The 21,053-nt window shown below is 37.5% G+C and overlaps 2 protein-coding genes across 3 annotated transcripts; one reads left to right on the top strand and one right to left on the bottom strand.

Moving 5' to 3' along the window:
- The first annotated feature begins 1,495 nt into the window (after nucleotides 1-1,495).
- LOC107099558 (troponin T, cardiac muscle isoforms-like) lies at nucleotides 1,496-7,081 on the top strand. The gene is made up of 9 exons (XM_015397728.1): nucleotides 1,496-1,590; nucleotides 1,669-1,729; nucleotides 1,890-2,006; nucleotides 2,112-2,189; nucleotides 3,151-3,261; nucleotides 4,224-4,336; nucleotides 4,451-4,541; nucleotides 6,080-6,117; nucleotides 6,788-7,081. Exons 1-9 carry the CDS (start codon nucleotides 1,511-1,513, stop codon nucleotides 6,825-6,827), a joined length of 729 nt encoding a protein of 242 aa, XP_015253214.1. The 5' UTR covers nucleotides 1,496-1,510; the 3' UTR covers nucleotides 6,828-7,081.
- Nucleotides 7,082-7,192: 111 nt separating this feature from the next.
- On the bottom strand, nucleotides 7,193-20,660 carry LOC107099557 (dynamin-1-like protein). Of its 2 annotated transcripts, XM_015397726.1 has the most exons (19): nucleotides 20,458-20,660; nucleotides 19,994-20,135; nucleotides 17,566-17,612; nucleotides 17,399-17,470; nucleotides 15,491-15,577; nucleotides 15,244-15,406; nucleotides 15,017-15,137; nucleotides 14,643-14,774; nucleotides 11,719-11,925; nucleotides 11,476-11,596; nucleotides 11,242-11,397; nucleotides 11,080-11,169; nucleotides 10,914-11,006; nucleotides 10,618-10,671; nucleotides 10,324-10,389; nucleotides 8,414-8,545; nucleotides 8,209-8,318; nucleotides 7,503-7,662; nucleotides 7,193-7,421 (listed from the first exon to the last, which is right to left on the bottom strand). In XM_015397726.1, exons 1-19 carry the CDS (start codon nucleotides 20,557-20,559, stop codon nucleotides 7,365-7,367), a joined length of 2,112 nt encoding a protein of 703 aa, XP_015253212.1. In that variant the 5' UTR covers nucleotides 20,560-20,660; the 3' UTR covers nucleotides 7,193-7,364. The 2 variants fall into 2 exon arrangements, with proteins under 2 accessions (XP_015253212.1, XP_015253213.1); XM_015397727.1 differs by lacking the exon at nucleotides 10,324-10,389.
- Between the last annotated feature and the right edge of the window lie 393 nt (nucleotides 20,661-21,053).

Raw genomic sequence — 21,053 nt, 5'->3', positions numbered from 1 at the left:
CACTTTTAGCCCATTTTTGAGATCATATTATACTGTTGTGATTTTATGTCCAATTCCATCCCCAGCCAGCTGGGAATTTATATTTCTGATGCTTTAAGAAGCTCATCACCCTCCCCAGTAGGGGTGGGAAATATCTTTTTTAAGCAGATATTATTTTGGCTGTTATATACTCTTTATGAACACACACCCTACTAGCTGTGTGTTAGAACAATAAATGAGTGATTTGAGCGCTAATCATGGTCAAACAGTTAATTCTGCACATACATGGGATAAATTCACCACAACTTCTGTTCAAAATATGAGTTTATTAACAAAAATCATTCAGCTCCAACTCAAACATATTTCAGTTTAATACTCTCAACTAAGACTAGTGAAACTCAACTAAACTAAACCAAACTACTATGTACAAAGAGGAAGGGGAACATGGTGAAAAGCATATTACAGTTTAAGATGGATTTTGAGTTTGAGAAACAAAGTGTAACTGGAAGAATTTGGGATATGATCAAATTAACTTTTCACTAATTTAGAGAAATTGGAATGTTTTTAGACCAATTCACAATATAAATCCATGACGCAAATAAAACATTATTTGGCCAAATAATGTTTTGTTAAATTATTCTCTTAATCAAGAACCAATAACCTTTAGTCAAATGATTCTTTACTGTCTTTCTAATAGCTATTAGTGAATCGACATCAGGATTCCACTAAATGATTCTTGGTCGTACTTGGTATTCGAAATGTAATGAGCATATGAGGAACACATGAACACTAATGTTACAGTATATCAGTGTTTATTCATCAGTAAACATGTGATATAATTAACATCATCAAAAGACATTTTGTTTGTTCTGTCCCTAATTATGGACAGAACAAACATTTTTTTCCATGTCCATTTGGAAAGCTTGAGTTTCATCCAGCTGTAGCCCAGCAGTCAGGGCAGCAACCAGGGGTTCTTTGTCTCAGTGGCACATAGCAGGGGTCCTCTTTGTCATTCATCAAGGCAGGCCTTCTCATCCACTCTGGTTCTATAAGTCCTGAAACTTAAGAGAAATGTGTTGCAAAAAGTCTGTTTTGCAGCAGCAGTTTGGTTCTGAAAGGTTACCACAATGACCCATCCTTCATGATTCTGGACGTCCCATTGGGCCCGCATCTCCACTGTGGTGGAAAACCTTTTCTCTGTTGTTTTGTACGTTCTCCCACAGAGGGGGGTGGTTGGTCACACCTCTGTGGCTTACCATGTGATTGGCCTGTGGAGGCCTTGGCTGAAAAAGGGGGGGTCCGCAAAAGTCCCCCAGCTGTTATTCACCAAAGTTGCGTGTTCTCCTCTGGTCATCATGGCATATGGCACAACAATACTATGACTCTTTTTAGCAAATTTTTGAGGTCACACAATACTATGATTTCTATTAGCCAATTTTGAAGTCATACAATACTATGGTTCATTTTAGTTGATTATTTAGATCAGATATGATATATTTAATATGAAATCACCTTCTACTATCAGCACAACATGGCAATTAAAAATAAAACTGTCAATCCAAAATTACATTTTCTCCTTATTATAACAGATGAATCAAGGCCCAAACCAAAGTAAGTTTTTTTCTATTGTTTCCTATCCTTATTATACCAGAAATGATTGTTACTATAATGTAATTTCTTATTTTGCAGGGCTTTTGCACCACCCATAGCTGTTCCAAAGATACCAGAGGGAGATAAGGTGGACTTTGATGTAAGTGATCCAAGATTTCTTTTAAATCTCTTTGGTCATTACTTTCTCGTTAAGGGTTAATGTTGAACAAGAAGTGTTAAAGAAGACTTACAGGAATTGTTTTAATTGGATCCTCTGTACAGAAGCAAGGCAAACATGTTTGTCTGTGACCTTCTTGTAGGACATCCACAGGAAGCGTCAGGAGAAAGATCTGTCAGAGCTGCAATCTCTGATCGAAGCCCACTTCATTCAGAGGAAGAAGGATGAGGAGGAGCTCATCGCTCTTGTTAACAGGATTGTAGGTCTTCCTTGAAAGTGCACACTACTGCCAGGGTGATGTACCACCCTGCAAACAATTATGCAGTCTCTCTCCCTCTCTCTCTTTCCCTGTGTGGATGATTAGGAGAAGCGTCGTGCTGAGAGGGCTGAACAGCTGAGGATCCGCACTGAGCAGGAGAAGGAGAGGCAGGCTCGTCTCGTTGTGAGTACCTTTGAAACTGCGGCTTAACAAAGTGAATTTGTAAACTGGGATGAAAATTCAAATTTATTCAAAGAAACTAATTAAACTCCCTGGTACAAAAAAAAGTAAGCCTCTTTCAAATTTAGAGAAAAACAAGTGTTTTAAACCAGTTTGATGTGCAGAGCAGTTTCATTGTTTTTTTAGTCTGAATAATATGGTGGCTCTTAGAACAGTTCTCTTCTTCTATGTGAAGTTTAGAACAAATTAAAGCTTAAAACTCATCATTTTCATATTAGGAGTAGGAATCTATGCCTTCCTATTACATCAGCATACTTACCTGCCAAGCAACACAGTTCTATGTTTGACAGCTTTAAAGCAAAATGCATAGCTGAACCAAATACACTTTCATTGAAGTTTTGTAAAAAGAAAAAAAAATTGGAAAGTAGAAGGAAAACTTGGTTCTAAAAAAGGTCTGAAAAGTGATAATTTTCAGCACCTGTGAGTCAAACCTTTGTAGAAATTGTATTCAAAGCTAGACATCTTTATTTAAAGGAAAGTATTATTTGCCTTTGATTTTAGCAATACGCCCTACTATGTGTTTACTTTTTAAGAAATATTTAGAGGTTTGGATTTTCAACGAAAGAGTTATGAATGTTAAAAAAGTCTGACTTTACAAAGAAATAACTTGGTAAGAGGTTTAATATCATTGGTCTATGTTTTCTGGCTCTTACATTTTGTTTCGGCTACTGTCTCTTTAAGTCCATGCTTGTCCTCTCATTGGTCACCTGCACACCTTAGAACGCAGGTGTTTCTCATTTCCACCTGGAGCTGTTTAACACAGAGAGCTGCTAAAAAAATACATGCTTTAAGCTTTCTTAACAAAAAAAAAAACCTTTTTGCTCCTGTTGTTTCTAAAAGGTAGAAGAAAAATAGTTAATAATCAATTATTTTATTATGTATTCATTGTATTTCTGCTTTACAGGAGGAAAAAGAGAGGAAGGAACAGGAGGAGGCTCGTAAGAAGCATGAGGACGACACCAAGAAGAAAAAGGCTTTGACCAACATGACCCAACAATACGGTGGTCAGCAAAGGGTCAGTTTAAAAAGTTTTTTTTTAATCAGCTTTCTCTATATATGCAGTTTTTCCTTCATGTTCATAAACAGCAAACATAGCTAAAAAAGCTAAACAAAGCCACAGTAACAAGAATATATTATATTAGCCTAATACCTATTTTATATGTTTAACAACCTTTACAATATCCATTGTTCCAGGGGAGTTAATCAAACAAAATTCCCAATTTATACTCCTAATTACTTTCCATAAATGTATAATTTCTTTTATTTTGCTTTATAGTAGTAAGTCCTGGTTTTATTTTTTGTCACTGAGAGCTTAAACCTTCATTTTAAGGCCTCTAACTTGCCTTTTGCACTTTCATCATAAAATCATGATTTCTTCCCCTTTTCGAAAAAACTCCATCTTCACACATTCCAACTGCAAAGTTTTTATCAATACAGTATCACAGTGATACTTTCTATCATTTATTATGACAGAAAAGACAACTAGGATAACAATGCTGTCTTGTGGAGTGCCATTTTAAACTGTATAATCTGAAATAAACTAACACAAATTAGTTTAAAAAAACTCAAAATAATTTGATTCATTTTCTAATTTTACTCCTTATTCCAATATTTATAATATAATTATAAGTCAATACTACAGCAATGAGTCTTTCTTTGTTAAAAAAAAAATATTTTCTTATCTAATCGTCCATCCATCAATTAAATAATTAAAGAAATTTTGGGAAAAAATATTAACTTATAAACATACCACATAAAAGTAATATTTCTGTAGTCACAAGGGGACATAAAACATATTTGCTGTCTTTAGCATTTAAAAAAAGAGATGCAATAGTGCCATTAACCATGTTTGCTCAAGAAATGTAAAACATTGCTTTTATTTTGAAAGGTTACGATCAGCATTGCTACAGTATTTCTATGGAGGGCTGGCTCAACCGCAGTGAAAACAATGTCATCTGTTTTTTTTTTGTTTTGCAGCAAGATGGAAAGAAGGGAGCAAAGAAGCAAACGGAAAGAGAAAAGAAGAGAAAGATCCTGGCAGAGAGGAAGAAACCACTCAACATTGACCACCTCAACGAGGACAAGCTGAAGTAAGTCTGAAGCAGGAGATGAATCCATTCATCAAAATCCATCTGTTATGTGAGTTTGAAGCCGATTTTGGTTTTTCAGCCGCTGATCTTCTGCTTTATTTCTTAAAAATAAAGGGAGAAGGCCAGTGAGCTGTGGCAGTGGCTGATGATGCTGGAGGCGGAGAAGTTTGACTACACTGAGCAGCTAAAGAGACAGAAGTATGATGTGAGTATTTAACCTCATCGCACTTTAAATAAACTCACCTCTCATATTCATTTAAATTAATAGTGAAATGGTAATTAGCCTAAGTAGCATCAGATAAACAGATGCATTGGTAAACCAACCGTTTTATGCGTTAATTATGCTTATAATAGTGGTGGTATAATAATATATAAGTAAACAACTTAATCTTTAGTTATCCTTTTAATGCAAATATCAAGCTCTTAAATTTACTTGGCTATAAACAGTTTGAGCAAGATCAAACTTTTTGCCCATGTAAATTATATTTTTTGATTTCCAGCTTTTCCCAAATTAAAAATTTCAGTTAAGTTTCAGTCTAAATTTTGACTCTTTTGTAAGTGTAAGTCAATCCTATTCAATCTGTGGCGTGTTTAATTGGTTGAAACACAAACAGGAAATAGCTTTTCCAGTTTCAGGGTTTATACATGAATGAGTAACTCTTATTTAATGCTTTTTGATGCTCTTAGAAATAATCTTAATGCCATCAACAAATACCCATGACTTTATTTATATATATATATATATATATATATATATATATAGTGTTGTATAGTAACAAAGTAAAAATACTTCACTACTGTACTTAAGTATATTTTGAAGTACTTTATACTTTCCAAGAGTATACATTTTTTTGAGAACTTTCACTTTTACCTCACTACATTTACGAACTTAATTGCATACTTTTGCTCCGATACATTTTCAATGTTTGTTTTAGGTACTAAGTAAAAACAAAAACCAAAAAAAATCACGAGAGCGAGAGAAACGCAAGTGTTTTGACCCCACCTACTGACTACAAAGTCGGGTCTTGCCTGGGCTTGTTCAACACCAATAGGATACACCTGTTTTGCAAAGCCAGTCTTTATTTATCCTACACTTGGTTGTTTATATTATTTTAAGTGAATTTAACCTTCTAAGTTTACCAAAATGTAATTCAAACTGCACTTACTTTTTACTTATACTTTTCACTGCATTACTTGAGTACATCTATTTTTACAGTAATTCTTATACTTAAGTACAAGCCATTTCAGATACTTTAAGACTTTTACCAAAGTCATATTTTGGAGAGGTACTTTCAGTACTTTATACAACACTGTATATATATTTATATATTTTCCACCACTTTGGTTCAGATTTGCATTTTCCCCCATTCTCTAGCCTTTTCTCTGCCTTAATTTGAAAAATAATTTAATGACCCGCAGAAACCCTGAGTTTGGACTTGCTTATTTATGGTAAAAGGTGTACGATAAAACCATTTTACCTTAAGGAGGCTTATGCTGTCTAAATTGATTATGTACTGAAGGGTTTTGATATATGCACCTTATAAAAAAAAACAATATTTCTCTACCATTAAGCAACATTTAATGGTCAGAACAGCCTCTCATTCCTCGGATATCGTAGCATCTCAACACCTTGTGATAAACATTTTACTACTGACCAGTTGGGAATCATTTAGACATCTTAGTGAACAGCTGCATCCTTTCTTCTTTGGTGTCTCTTAAACAAGTCTCTCTCCTCTGGTGCAGATCAACCTGCTGCAGAATCGGGTCCAGGCCACCCAGAGGTAAGTAGTAGCCGTTTTCCTGATCTCTCTTTGCTCTGAAAAAATGAAGTCAGTCTGCATGTAGATGGTAAAATAGGAAAAGAACAGCCCTTTGTTTTTTTCATAATGCTTAAAATTATCTTCTGCTTTTTAAATGGGAATTTGTATTATCTTAGGGGTGGGTTCATTTAAAGGCATTCTGTGCCGATTACTTATCAGTTACAATAAATTAGGTCTGAAATGAACTAAATGGACAACAGCCTGTTGCGATTTGACCATTTCATCTCCTTTTTAATTTTCATCCAAGTCTTAAGTTAAATCCTTCCCTTTAAGGCCTTTGTTCACGCAGCTCATTTTTTTTCCCCCCTAAACAAAAGTGGACTAATGCTGCTTCCATAATAAATCTGATTTATTGTCTGCAGCTTGACACTCATGTCACCTTTCATCCCACTTTGTTTCCTCTGACCCTCACTAAGCAGGCCAAAACCTAATAGTCCTGCAGACGTACGTTAGAAACCATTTACACAGATGTTTTGGAGGTCGTGTTTAATTGGTAGCACAAGCCAAAAATAGAGTTGAGCATCAAGACCTGCTGTGTGAACTTGGCCTGCTTTTTGTTTGTAATTTCCCCCCATACACTGTGCAGTTTAGCTTTTATTTATTACTGTGTGCATTGTGTCTAACTCTGCAGCGCCAAAGGAAGAGGCAAGGCCAAAGGCAGGGTGAGATAGACGGGTGAAACCTGCCTGTCAGATGCCGGAACAGGAGCAGCGGTGTTCGTCGATGCAGATAACTTGTACACAGAAATAAAGACACTCCTATGCCCTCTGTGGGTGTTTTTTTTTTCTCCATTCAGATCCAACAAATGGCAATAAAACACCTCTTTATTTGTTGCTTCATACAGATTTCACAGCTAGGCAGCCAATGTAAACTTAAATAACAATAAATAAACCTGATGGCAACAGTGACCTGCTATACAATACAGTTTGACAATAGTGCAAAAATTAAACAGCGTTTTCTGACCAGTGCTACTTCTAAAGGGACAAAGGCTGGAAATGGAAACACCACGCAGATGCCCAACGGCATTCTGGGTAGCCTGTTTTACATGTCCTGATTCAGTGCAAGCTTTATATTGTGATTGGACACCATAATACCTACTGTACATTTGATCTAGGATCAGAACTTTTTAAATGTTTTTTGAGCCAAATGTTCAAGTTCAGTCATGAGTAGGAGGCTCTATCCTCAGACACTAACATTAGGATTAGTTTTTACCAAAGATGTGTTTCTCTAATCTCAGCGATCACCTGACTGGCCCTCTGTAAAGCCTGTTGGAGGAAGAAAAAAAGAATTACAACTTAGAAATCTTAAGAGGGAAACTAGCTTGCTGCATTGAGGGAGCGTGTTACCTGCAGCATGTCTGCTGCCTCCTTGCGTCGCTGGGCCATGTCCTCAGACTCTGTCAGCAAGTCATTGAGGAGGCCTGATTTGTAAAGCTGTCCAACAAGTTCGCTCTGCAGGCTGTCCTTCACATGATTCACCAGGAAGTGCATCACTGCCTTCGGCACACTGGAAAAGACAAAGATGCTTAAGTCTTATACAGCAGTTTTAATACATTTATTCCAATGAATCTAAGGTTGGCTTGACTTTAAGTATCAAATCTTTAAAGTCAATATTAGAGCATCCATCCTCCTTTCATGGCTGCATTTGTTTTTAGACGACAAAGAAACCTAAGATATGCTGGTGAAGATTCTATCATCCAGGTCATTCCTTATAAATTTAAAAAACAATCCACTGGAGAAAGCTTCCTGGAGGGGAAGCGAAATGTCTTCAAACCTCAGAAACCAAGTCCAGTAGATTGTGTTTTTTTTTTTTACTTTTACGGAAAAATATTACGGATATTCTTTCTACTCTGAATACCTGCTATTAGATTAAAGATGAGACATTTTAAACTATGCTGCTGGTGCTGCAAAACTTTCAGGTGCAGATCTATTTCAGGTTTTCACTCCATTTTAAGAATTAACATTTTCAAGTAGGTCATTAAAATCTGAGGAGCAAACCTACAGGTTTTATGACCCGAAGCGAATGTCTGATGAATGGAACCAGCGCTCTCACCTGTCCTGGATGTTCTTCCGGACGATGAGGAAGTACGACTTGATGAGGCGTTCGATGACCTCGCAGTCCCTCTGCTCCCGTGACGACAGCTTCCTGGCAACCGGGACAGGCTGAGGGGAACCAAAGCCAAACAGGAGAGCTATAGTAATTCCATCAACCCCGTCTGAATCAGTAATGGTTGATGCTGGCAGACTGGTTTGCTTACCACATCGAGCAAGTTGACGACTCCTTTAAGGGGACTTCCTGGACCAGAACCTGCCGCTTCCTCACCCTTTTTCAGCATTCCCCTCCAGTTCCCGGTGCCATCCTGCTCCGCCTGAGGCCCTCCAGCTGGAGCCTGACACACAAACACAGAAAGCAGACACCTGTCACTGAAACCTATTAAAGTACTGTTGCTATGCTATTTTGTGCAGCATTTAACATAAGGCAGAGTAGTGGCAGGAAAATGTGGGAATTTACTCCATATTTGCCAGAGATGAAGAATAAAGATTAAGCAGAGCTGACAAAAACGCTGGGGCAAACATAAAATAAGTGTACCTACCAAAACATTTATTTTCCTTTTTATGTGTCAAGTTCAAAAGTTAATTGTGTCAGACCACAAACATACAGAAGGTAACGCACACTGATCAGTAAGATCAACAAGTCTCTGGATCACACTTCCTTAAAAAAAAGTATTTGCTGCTTGATAGTTGACATTTTGCTTTAAACAAAAAAAACACAGATTACTTTATTATTTTGATGAATACAGTGATAAAATCGGGGTATACCCAAATTAGACAGGCTGACAGTTGTCTGGGGTCGCTACACAAACGCAACAGCAGAGGGCGCCAGTGCTTTGACAGGTTTGCAGACATTTGAGGCGGAGTTAAGGCGCCAATTTTAAAATAGTGGTCAAAGCAGCGGAGGCATCAAATATAAATACATCATTGCAGAGTGCAATTAAAGAAGATGGCACTTAAAAAAAAAAACGGAAAAATACTAACAACAAAAGAGAAGCTTGACAAAAAATTGCAGCGCTGCAGGGTGGAAGTAGGAGCGACAGCAGTGCACTGTGAGGAAAAGCCTCATGCAGGTTTCTGAGACGTTCCATGAGCAAAGTTCAAATTGCATTTGAGGTGAAGTGTTGCAAGATTTAAATTGTATAAATAAATCTTTCAATGAAATTCTGAGCACTTCAATATAAAATTGTTTCTTTAAACAAAATAAATTTGTATTAACAGTTTTTTGTTTGTTTCTAAAAATGGGTCCTGGAAAGAGGCGGTGGTCCTATATTCGAGTCAGTACGGTAATAAACAAATATTAAAAAATGCTACCTGGCTGAACCATTTTACTGACTACCGGTAACCACATCTATTTTTTTCTGTTTCACTTATGTCTTTGGGTTTAAGATTATAGCCAAAGAGATTAGAAACTAATCTGAATGAAACGCTGCAGAATCAGAGACCTAAAATAAAACTATAAACTTATTCCAATAACGAGCAGAAGTCGCAGATAACAAAGCCACGTTTGGACTTTTTAAAAGACCCATTTTAGTCAATGCTGAACAATTAAAAAAGATTTTTGACCAAAAGCCGTCATATGAACTCCGAGACTTGAAAGGAAAGAAGTGGAACTTCTTAGACGGCATCAGATTTGACCTAAAACTTAAAGCATATCAGACAAAAAGTATTACATTCACAATGAAACATGGAGGTAGTAGCATAATGATCTGGGCCTGGGACAACATCAGTAGTAAAACTGACCCTCAGCATGATTCTGCCACCACCAAAAACAGTTGGTTTTTTACCAATTCCATCCCTGGAATGAACAGTTTACACAGAAGGTTTATATCTCAGAGCTTCCTAAGATGGAAGAAGAAATAATAAAAAAGCAGCATGTTGGGAAGGAAGGAGGAAGAGAAGGAGATGAAGGGTTTTCCTGTGGGACAAGCACCAGTCGGGGGGAAAAACACACACAGCTGTTAGAACAAGTTCGATCAGGCTGACAGCAAAACATCAGCAGACAAAGATCACAGTGCATGCCAGCAGCTCATGCACATCCATCCATCCACCCGTGCACCACCATCAGACCGCAGCCGGCCAGGCACAGAGCCAGCAGGCTGCAGTTTGTGCCCACCTCTGATCCAGACGCAGAGGGCTCGCCAGAAACCGCAGCTGGGCCCGCCGGGCCTTTGCCAACAGACTAGCAGGAATATGAGAGCATAAATATGGAGGAAGAAGAAAAAAAAAAAAAAAAGGTACTGAGAAGACAGAGAATGAGCCTGGAGATTTAGGATTAAATTCCTGGGCGGAAACTATCCAGAGCATTTGCTCTGCAGGTCCTCATGCTGCGGTCTGAGTGGACTCTAAAGACTGCAACCCAACATTAGAACAAATCTGCTGCCTTTCTAATATTTGAAAAAGCTTTTACCTTATCCCTCGGCACTGCAGCAGGCAGCTCTCTCATCCGGTTTCTTCTCTGCTCCTTGAAAATGAAAACAGACATGAGTATAATTTTGATTTTCCTGATGAACAAATTGTACTCCAGATAAAAAAAAAACAAAAAAAAAAAGGTTTTGCTAAAGTATTCAGCTGAAACCTTTATATATTTTGTGCTGCTACATCCAAACCACCGTTTTTATTTTATTTTTTTAAATAAAGGAAGCATCTTTAGTTGGTTTGTCATATTAAATAAAGCAAACTTGATTTTCTGCAATGAGTTCATACCTCTATATTGTTGTTCAAGACTCCGCAGGCGTCAGCAAAGTCTGGATGCTTAGTGTTGATGTAAGCGAGCTCAATCGCAACCAAGTTGTGAACCTGCAACAAAAAACAAAAATCTTCACTCTTTGCTTTGCAGCCTTTAAAATGAATGCAAGCAAAGGTCTGTTACCATCTCATTGGTGATGGGCAGCCTCTTCCTCAGGAGGGAGGTGACCACTTCAACAATGGCCTCGTGCAGCTTTGGGAACCTCTGCAGCTCCTGCCTCGTCACAATCAATACGATTAAACATGTGCCAGGGGAAGATGAGCTCACCTGATGTCCGTCTCCTACCTGTGTGCTGTAGTTGCTGCAGTGCTGGATGATTCTCTGCATCTCCTCGTGGACGAGCTCCACGCAGCGCAGGCTGGGCTCCTCCAAGCGTTTGACCTGTTTCTTCACCAGCAGCTCGAAGGACACCTCAGGCACGAACAAGGAGGGACGGGGCCCCTGGCAGAGGGAGGCACCGGAAGGTCAAATCGGGTTGTTTTGTGGATTAAACTGCAGGAAAGCTCTCACTGAACTCACTGTTGCGTTCCTGATGGCCGTTAGGATGTCGATGGTGCTGAGACCTCCGAGGGGATCCACAGACTCCAGCGTCCGGCCGAACGTCTCGTGGAAAATGTAGCAGATTCTGGCTCCACCGCACCTGAAACGAATCAACAGAAGGAGATTAACTCTGACCGACATCAAAAGGATGAAAGCAAGGCAGTTGATCAGTTTCATTACACTAGCTCAACAGCACCACCTTGTGGCAGAGCTGCTACTTACAGCTCTGCTGTCTCAATGTATTTGGCTGTCCCCTCTATGGTGTTGCAGTACTCTGTGGCGAACTTGGTGATGAGCTGCAGCAAGGTGGCGCTCTGGTCTTCCACCGGCTCGCCGTAGCTGCTGAGCAGAGACTGGTACTGGGCTGCCAGGACGTTGATCCGTGTCTTCAGCTCTGGGAGGCAGTCTCTGATGTGATGCATCAGCAGCCTGACATTAGGAGAGGAAAGGGCACTTTGCTTTAAATGACAGACAGGCATTAGTGATTCTCAGACGGCTTCAGGAAGCTCCTCTAAGCCTGGTGTTACAGCGTCGGAATTACATCATGTTCTCTGTGGATCTGCATCATTTTTCTGTAAAATAGAAGAGCCCTAAACAGAACAACTTAAACAAAACAGCATTCAGGGATATATTTTTTAAGCTGAATTATGCACACTTGAATTTACAATATGGGTTCATATATGAATATTGATCTATTATAGATAATTCAAAGCGGCCTCCAGCAGAATCAGATGCAGATAATTAGATCTAATTTAAATAGTTAAGCATTGTTGTTTCCTAATAAATGTTAAAGTGATTATTGAGTCAACAGAAAGTTAAAAAACCTAACGATTATTTTGCAAATTGATTAACCTGTTGATCATTTTTTAGATTAATCTATAAACACTCGGATAGATTCTGTTAAGAAGAGTTTTTACCAAATTAAGCCAGGTGAAACTCAAACTTTTCCATTTGAGGAGTTCTAGATTTAACCTTTTGACAGACACTTCTTTTTTTTAATCTTAAATGCAAAATGTTTATATATTTTTTTACCATCTTGGTATAATTGCTGCTCTAAGTGGGTCGCTCTATCAGCTAAAGGCATGTTTCAGAGTCTCTATGCTCCAATTAATGATTAATTGATTTCTAAATAAGTTGACAATTATTTGAATAATCGATTAATCACAATTAATTGTTTCAACCCTACAATGACTGACACCTTTTAGCTACAAATCTGATATACATGTGCATCACATCAGACATTTTTTAGTCCGGTTCTGCTAATGGCCTTAAGTCACAACAGAGCCTTAAGCTCAACATCTCTGCCCTGAAAAAACGAACAATAAACCAGTTTAAGGGGCAACATTTTGCTCAGGGCTGAGGATAACCGTCCTTCTAAAAGCCTCATTTACTGCTATTTGATTTGGTGGTTTGGCTTCCAACAAACGTGATTTAAAACATTTAAGATTAAATGTTACAAACTAGAACAAGCTGATTCCCTTTTAGTGGAAGCAGAAGAAAAGGAAAACTCACAAATGTAGGGACTGGCTTAAAAAGACAAGATAAACAATAAAGGAGGAAATTTCACCTGGATCAAAAACATTCAGTCTCCTTCAGTAGTCCTAAGATCATCCAGAGTCTCACTGAACTCACCACCCAGCCAAGCGTTAGTCCTTTAGTTCAGTTTTATTCATTTATTTCTTTAAATAAGGCAAGGCATCCCCTCACTGCACTCCTCATGTTGCTCCTTGCTCGGCATGTCCCTCACACAGGTGAAACTCCTCAGCCTAATCAAGCCCTTGAGTACAGACCACAGAGGTTAGCTAAAAAACACAGTTTTTCAGCCAAAGCCAGTGCAAAATGTAGGAAGTTTCCCAATACTTAACATTAAAAGCCATAGAATGAACTGGTGAAAATGGGTATTGCAGGGATTTTAGGCATTTATCTTATTATATTAATATTTTATTTCAACTTAAGTAATCCTAAACCGGGGGGGGGGAACCAATTTCCAGCACAAGAAGCCCTTCATTAAAAAAAAAAAAAAAAAAAGATTTTTTTTTTAAAAAGGCCTCTTTGTACTAACCACCCAGAGTCCTTAGAGGGTTAGAGCATGATATATTTAGAGCCATTGCCACAGCTCAGGGTATGAAATAGAAATGTTTCTTCTTGGCAACATGTGGAGGAAACTTAGCTCCTCTTAACACAGTGGAAACATGCTGGCAATAATAAAGCAACAATCAGCATTCCTATCAATTTCTGTTGTTGCTAAAGGAAAGCAGATACAGAGCAATCGCTGAAGCAAACCTGGCAGAAGCTGAATTAGTTCAGATAAAAACATTTATCCTGGGTTAGAAGGGCCTAGTCAAAGTCAGAATCAGAGTCCATCTGTCAGCAGTTAGTAGGGAGAAATTTAAGTTTATTTACAGCCCTGACTGTGACTGTCCCTGAGGCCTTGCTGCCCTCAAAGGAGCTGCCCTCGGGGGCTCGTCCGGGATCAAACAAATCCTGGTAAAGTTCCATAGAGTGGCAAATTTCAACTTATACTTTAAGAACACACTACCAGTGTTAATGTCTGTTTTCTGCAGAAACAAAAATAGTTTTGCTCTCTTCAGTCTCATTTAGGGCTGAACGATTTTGCCAAAAATTTTATTTCTGATTATTTTCAACCAATATTGCGATTTTCCTTTGTACTAAACAAAAGCATGTATATGTTTCCATCCGAAGTTTCAGTTGTTTCATGACCTTGACAGCTTGCTTTCTATGAGTCCATTGATGCAGGACTTTACTGTAACTTATCAGTGAAAAAGCTCTTGCATGCATGGATCTGCATGCTTGCTGCAACTCTCTCATCCCTTTGCATTTTGCTAAATTGCAATTGCAATATCATGAAAACACAATTAATTACCCAGCCCTATTCTGATTTAGTTATTTTTTTTATTGTGTTTAAAGCACAGAGATAAAGCAAAGCAGCCAAACGATGCAAAATGTGAAGCATAATAGTGACAACACCATGATGTGGGGATAACATAAGAGCAGAACAGTTCTGAACATGTGGGATAAAATGCCTAAAGTTTGTCTAAACAAATCAACCATAAACCAAATGAAAAAAAAAATGTATCCTAATACTTCTACTGTTCATTATTGCTTCATTACTGAGGTGGGTTTACCTGTTAAGGGTCCGGGCCAAATATTTGGTTCCGTTTCTGTTGGCCATCGATGGGTATTTCTTCTGGAGGAAAGCGTGCTCATCGCGGATGGCGTCGACCACAGACTTCTTATTGTTGATGTCCAGCTGACTCCTGCAGGTTTAAACCAGAAACACCAACAAGTCTGCATCATTGCACAAAACTATGACAATAAGAACAGGCTTGGGCATTAATAGATCTGCAAGGACTAGAATCTCTTTCTTAAGCTTAATGAATTTTATGATGCAAAAATGAAGCCGTTTATGGTTTTATTTGTATACTTGGATTGTTTAATTTGTATAAAGAGTTATTTCTCAGCTAAACTGCTCAGTTATAAAGTTAAATGATGCAGGCACCTGTTCACAACTCCAATGATGCCCAGCTTGACAGGGATGACTCGACCCATCAGGACGTCCATAGCATCGGTCCCAGCGTCCATCAGGTCCAGCTTTGTCACCACAGCCAGCGTTCTCCTGCCTAATGATTCACATTTATGAAAAGCCAGTGAGGATTGTATGTTGTATTAATACCGAAGATGTGTTGTTGTTTTTTTAAATCAAGCTGTGCCTCCAGGCCCTCATACCATCTGGATCCACCTCCCGGGCCACCTTCAGGGCCTCTGAGGTGGCCATGTCTGTGTTAGCTGCAGTGACTGCGAGGATGATACAGTTAGGGTTGGAGATATGCTTAAGGATTAGATCCCTTATCTGGATCTCGATGTCTTTGGGCTGATCACCCACCGGCACCTGAAGAACAGGGTCATTAGAAAGACGTTAGCATCCGGTAGCTTTACAAGCTGGAACTGCAGAACCGGAAACAAGTCGGGTTACCTTGGTGATTCCTGGCAGATCCACCAGTGTGAGGTTGACAACATGAGGAGAGAAGATCTTCAGGTGGATGGGATCGTCACTGATTCCCTGCAGGAATGGAAATCAGCTGAATGAGCTTTAAAAATACGACGAAACAAGAAAGGAGTGTTTGGATTCTCCTACAAAACTAATTAAATTATCCAAATAACTCTAAGATCTTTTTTTTTTTCCTTCCTTTCTAAAAAATTCAAGACTCTTTGTCTTCTGCAAACAACCAAAATAAAAAATAAAAAATTTAACTTTAGAATAAGTTCTAGCTGTGTTTTTGTATCATTTTAAAGAGTTTTTTTTAATTACACATTTATTCACAAATAAAAAGGATAAAAATGTTAAGTGTAAAACAATAAGAGTGTGCTGTAATGCAAATCAGCTTTAGCTTAATATAGAGCTGCACAATTATTGTGGACATTTTTATTATGAGTATTTGATTAGATATAAATTCCATTAAATAACATGGATTTATTCAAATCAAGAATATTTTAAAAGAAGAAAAATACATAAATAAATCAAATAAGTGCCCTTTAACCCACTTTGGATAGAAATAGAAGAAAATATACATTTGTTACAACTAATAAAAATTAAAACCCCTTTTTCTTATAATAAAAAAAAAGACATTTTTTCATTAATAGGTTGAATTATCAGTAAAAAATAGCTTTCTGTGACTGAATATGTAAAATGCACAGAAATCAATAAAGGAAAATAACTTTATTCAGCAAAAAAAGTGCAACATAGTATTAAAACAAATCTAAATATCCTTGTTGATTGAAATAATTAAAATTATTATTCTTTTATTTTAAAATTTCATAATTTCCTTTAGGGCTGAAAAGAATTATCGGATTAATCGATTATTGAAATACTTATCAACTAATTTAGTAAACGATTAATCGTTAACTGGTGTATAGAAACTCTACAACATAACTTTAGCTGACAGATGGACCCACTTCGAGCATAAATTATACCAAAATTGTAAAAAAATAAATAAATAAATAATAATAAAAATAATAATAATAATAATAATAATAATAATAATAATAATAATAATAATAATAATAAGTACATTAGAGATTTAAAAAAAACTTTATCTGTTAATGCTTTATCCAGAACTACTACAGTGGAAAAGTTTTAATTTCACCTACTTTATTTTGTAAAAAGTCTTCTTTAAAGAATAATTGGCTTAATTATTATTAATCGATTAATAACAAACAATAATCAACAGATTACTCGATTTGCAAAATAATTGTCAGCTGCAGCCCTAATTTCTTTTCTTTACAGACAATGTGACAGTAAATGATGATGTGCGGATGTGGCGCTTTCTTTCAAGCCATAGAAACAACATCAATGACTGATGCAGACATCCTTACAAAAAAGAAGTTTAGTAAATTAAACCTTTGAACAAAACAAACAGGTATTTCAAAAGCGTTTCACCCAAAAGCTGCAGACCTCTGCTCTTTAGCATATTTTAACCGTTCAAAGATAAACCTCTGCTGCAGTATGAGGGCTAAATATCTACTCGGCCAATGAAAAGATGCATGAGGAACTTTAAATGTTATGCAAGCAAACAATAAATACTCCCATGAGGCCTTGTAGCTGCTGCAGAGCGGCTCGTAGTTTTATTGATTATTTTGTCCCAAACAGCAACATTAACGCTGAGAGCTTTAAGGGAGAGCAATGTTCTCAGGATCAGCACACACATTTAAAAAAGATAGCACAAAACAACACTTCCAAGGGAAGGAACCCTAACATGTGTGTATTTAATGTTTGTGTTTTCGTGGAAGCACAAGATTATCAAACTGAAACTTAGCTCTTTTTCTAATCACAGTGACTTCCTTTCCACAAACACAATAACTCTGTATTAAACCCTGATCTCACCTTATTATTTCCTGATACTCGCTCCGTTTCGCTCTCAATCTCCTGTCGGATTTCATCGAAATCTGTGTAGATCTGCAAAATAGAAAAAAAAGATAAAATAATAGAAATGAAACAAAGGCTCCCATCAAAGTCCAGACTACCCTGTCCAGCCACATGAAGGGGAATACCTTATTTTTAGTGTGTAGAAACTTCCCCCACTCCTCCACATCTCTGCCTGTGAGACACAACGAAAAGTAGAGTCAGAGATAAAAAAAAAAAGGAAAGCTTATCAAGGCTAGAAAGAAACTTATGTCTAAAAGAGGCAAATCAAGCACAGCTAATGCAAGGACCAACATCTGACCACCTGTGAGGGTGAGGTTTATCTAAGCAGCTGCAAACAGGGGGTGTGGGTAGCTGAGCTACAAGAAGCTAAACTCTACTGTAAAACGTACGGACATCTGGAACGCTGGAGGTTCTGTTTTTATTCACACCATAGCGTCTGCATGTGGCCAGGAAGAGAGAGACAGACCTTTAAAAATTATTACTCGACTCAGATAGTAAGGAAATATTTAACAGTTATGAAGTTTACCCAGGATTCCACACAACTGCTGATCAAATGCACTTGACTATTTATCCTCAACACCTGTCAACACCTCTATAAAGGGTTCCTACACATGTATTGGTTAAAATAGAAAATATAAAAATACTTTACAGACTTAACTTCACCTTGAGTTCATCTAGAAATATTTAAAAATGTAAAATGAACTGTGAGTTTTGAAATACAGATATCAAAGAAAAGAATCAAGGATGCAAGGAAAGAAAGCAAGAAACAGGAGAGAGAAAAAAGGAAGAACCGACACAAAGAAGGATAGAAGCAAAACATTTAAATGCTTTTTCACACAATCCAGGGCATGAAGGAAAGCTTTCTATAAAAGGGCTGTTCAGGCTCACTCATGGCAACTAAATGCCAACTGAAAAAGGAAAGGCAAGTTTATTCAAATAGAAGATTTCAGGGGGCATAAAGGCATTACAAATTGATTGGTTGACTTTACTGATCTCACAGTGAAGAAATTAACTCTTACATCGGCTCAACAGTCAAAAAGGAGAAGTTGCCAGAAAGAGAAAAAGGTGCATGGGGGTATATACAGTATATACAATGTGTCCATCTATATAACAGCTGAAGTCTCTTATTTAACAGGATTATTATACAGGCAATGTTTAATGATTAAAGAGAATAAAATTAGGCATGAAAATAAGATGATTATAAAAAAAGATATATATGATGGATAAAAATATGAAAGGGAAGTTGAACTGAAAACTTTACTAACTTACTAACTTTAGTTGCTGTCAAAGGCCACAAAACAAATACCTTCATAATCTCTTTTCAAATCAGCATAGGGTTTCAGATGATTTAAATAAAGTTTTCTGAAATTCAACAACATCAATAATAACTAGAAAGTGGGAATGCTTTTTTCTGCTAAATGAAAAAAGAAAATCTGGCCAAAGGAACTGATTAAAGGAAAAATAGCAGAAATTAGCTGAAGAACATATAAAAATGTGATAGGAAGTCAGAAACTTCAAACTGCAGAAAACTATTGAATCTTCTGAAGATTTTTTAGGGTAGAATCATTTGGCAGAGTAATGGCAGAAACACAATCATCTTACTTTTCATGAAATTTGATTAACCAGAAGAAAAAGTCCTAAAGCATCTATTTACCTGGAAATTGACAGAAGTTGCACTGAAAATATTCTTAAAAAGAAAAAGTCCTTTGTAAAAGAAAAGTGTGAAATTTGCAAAATGTAAAGGATGTGTAAAATGCTGAGTTTAACAAGGATTAATACAACAAAAAGGGTAAAAGGTACAGAATCCGCAGTTGTTGATGAACAACAGTGCAAATTTCATGTCTCCTTAAGAGGACGTGGCCATGGTGACGATGTAAAAATAAAAAGCAGAATTTTTAAAGATTTTGGTTTTAAAATGTACTCCTTTGAGGCCCCCAAATGACATAGCGGCCGGGTCAAACCATAAATGATAAATTAAGCATAACCGTGAAAATAAGCCGGCTTTGAGGAACGATTATACCAACTTTCATATTTCTATGCAAAAGGATGTTTCCATGGTAACGATGTAAAAGATTTCAGTTGGAAATTTGACTGATTTGATACAAGACATCAAAAAAATAATACAGGTCTGATGATGATATATGTGCCAAGTTTCATGCTTGTACATCAAACACTTTGGGAGAAGCAGTGATGTGTTATTCAGCCACAGTCTCCCATTACTGTCCTTTCCTAATTGCTTGTGTGATGTTGTGTGGATAAAATGCCTGCAACTCTGGCATATTAAGGTGTATGGATGTCATTCTTGCACCGTTTAATTCATGACGGATACGGGAACGAAGCTTTAGGTTGTTCAAAATGTTTTTGAAAAGATACAGCACCTACACAGCAATCACAATTACTAATACTACTTAGTTGCTGTCAAAGGCCACAAAACAATTACCTTCTTACTATCTTTTCAAATCAGCCAAGGGTTTCACCTGATTTAAATAAAGTTTTCTGCAATTAAACAACATCAATAATAAGAAAAGAGAGGAGTTTCCTACTAGCACCCACCTCCATCCTCATTCTTCCTTCCATCTCCTGGATCTACATGGACCAGCTGAAGGATGAGGGGCCTCCTGGTTACAATGCCAGTCCCACGGGGCAGCAGGTCCCTGCCCACCAGGCTCTCCAGCACTGAGCTCTTTCCACTGCTCTGATGACGTAGAGACATTGCAGACACACCAGCACTCATTAACTGGCCTCTTTTAGATAGCAGGGGCTAATTTAAGATTGTAGGCTGATGGAGTATTTTTACCACAGCCTCTGTAGACATTGTTAGCCGCATCAGCTCTAATAAAAACAACTGTTTTCGCCATGACTATCAATCTTTACAGCTTTCAAATATATATTATGGAGTAATTAAATCAAACACTCTCTAATTATAGTGTTTGGCTTGTTTTTGTGCATTTTTTGAAGCAAGGTTAAGCGGCTATCGACTAGCATGACAGCTGCTATCAACCCAAGCAGTGTTTTACCTGAGTCCCCACCACTGCAATCTGCGGCAGCTGGATGATATCCGTCCCCACGGTGTTAAACACATCCTGGAGCTTGTTTATTACGGGGATAAGAGCCTCCATATTGGCTGTTAGACGGACTTTAAACAGACTATTTATCGATATGGAGCCAAAGTCATTCAATGTCCCCCTAGAACCACCATTCTACTTCTTCTTGAATTTTTTATGGCAGTTGGCAAAAACGTTAGGTGAGCATTACCGCCACCAACTGGTAAGGAGTGTCAACAACCATTCTTACTCTTCTTCTTTTCTATTATGGCGAATCGCAAGCAACTTTGAGGTGTATACCGCCACCTACCGACATGAGCGTGTAGCAACATTACTTTACATCAATTTCTATTTTTTTAATTTTGTGTTCTGTATATAAATAAATAATGCTTTCCTTAATCTGTGAATATCCTTTATATTTCCCTTATTGCCCAATATTCCTTTAAGGCTCCATTCCTGGCCTGTCTTTCCAACCATACGTCTTAATTACTCCCTTTCATGTTCATTAGTTGTACAGTTCATCAGTGCGTGTTCTACATTTTCTTTTCTCCACATCCTTCATATTCATC

Source organism: Cyprinodon variegatus, unplaced genomic scaffold (genome assembly GCF_000732505.1).
Source record: "Cyprinodon variegatus isolate N-32 unplaced genomic scaffold, C_variegatus-1.0 Scaffold883, whole genome shotgun sequence".
NCBI classification, from domain to species: domain Eukaryota; kingdom Metazoa; phylum Chordata; class Actinopteri; order Cyprinodontiformes; family Cyprinodontidae; genus Cyprinodon; species Cyprinodon variegatus.
This window is presented reverse-complemented; position numbering and strand designations above follow the sequence as displayed.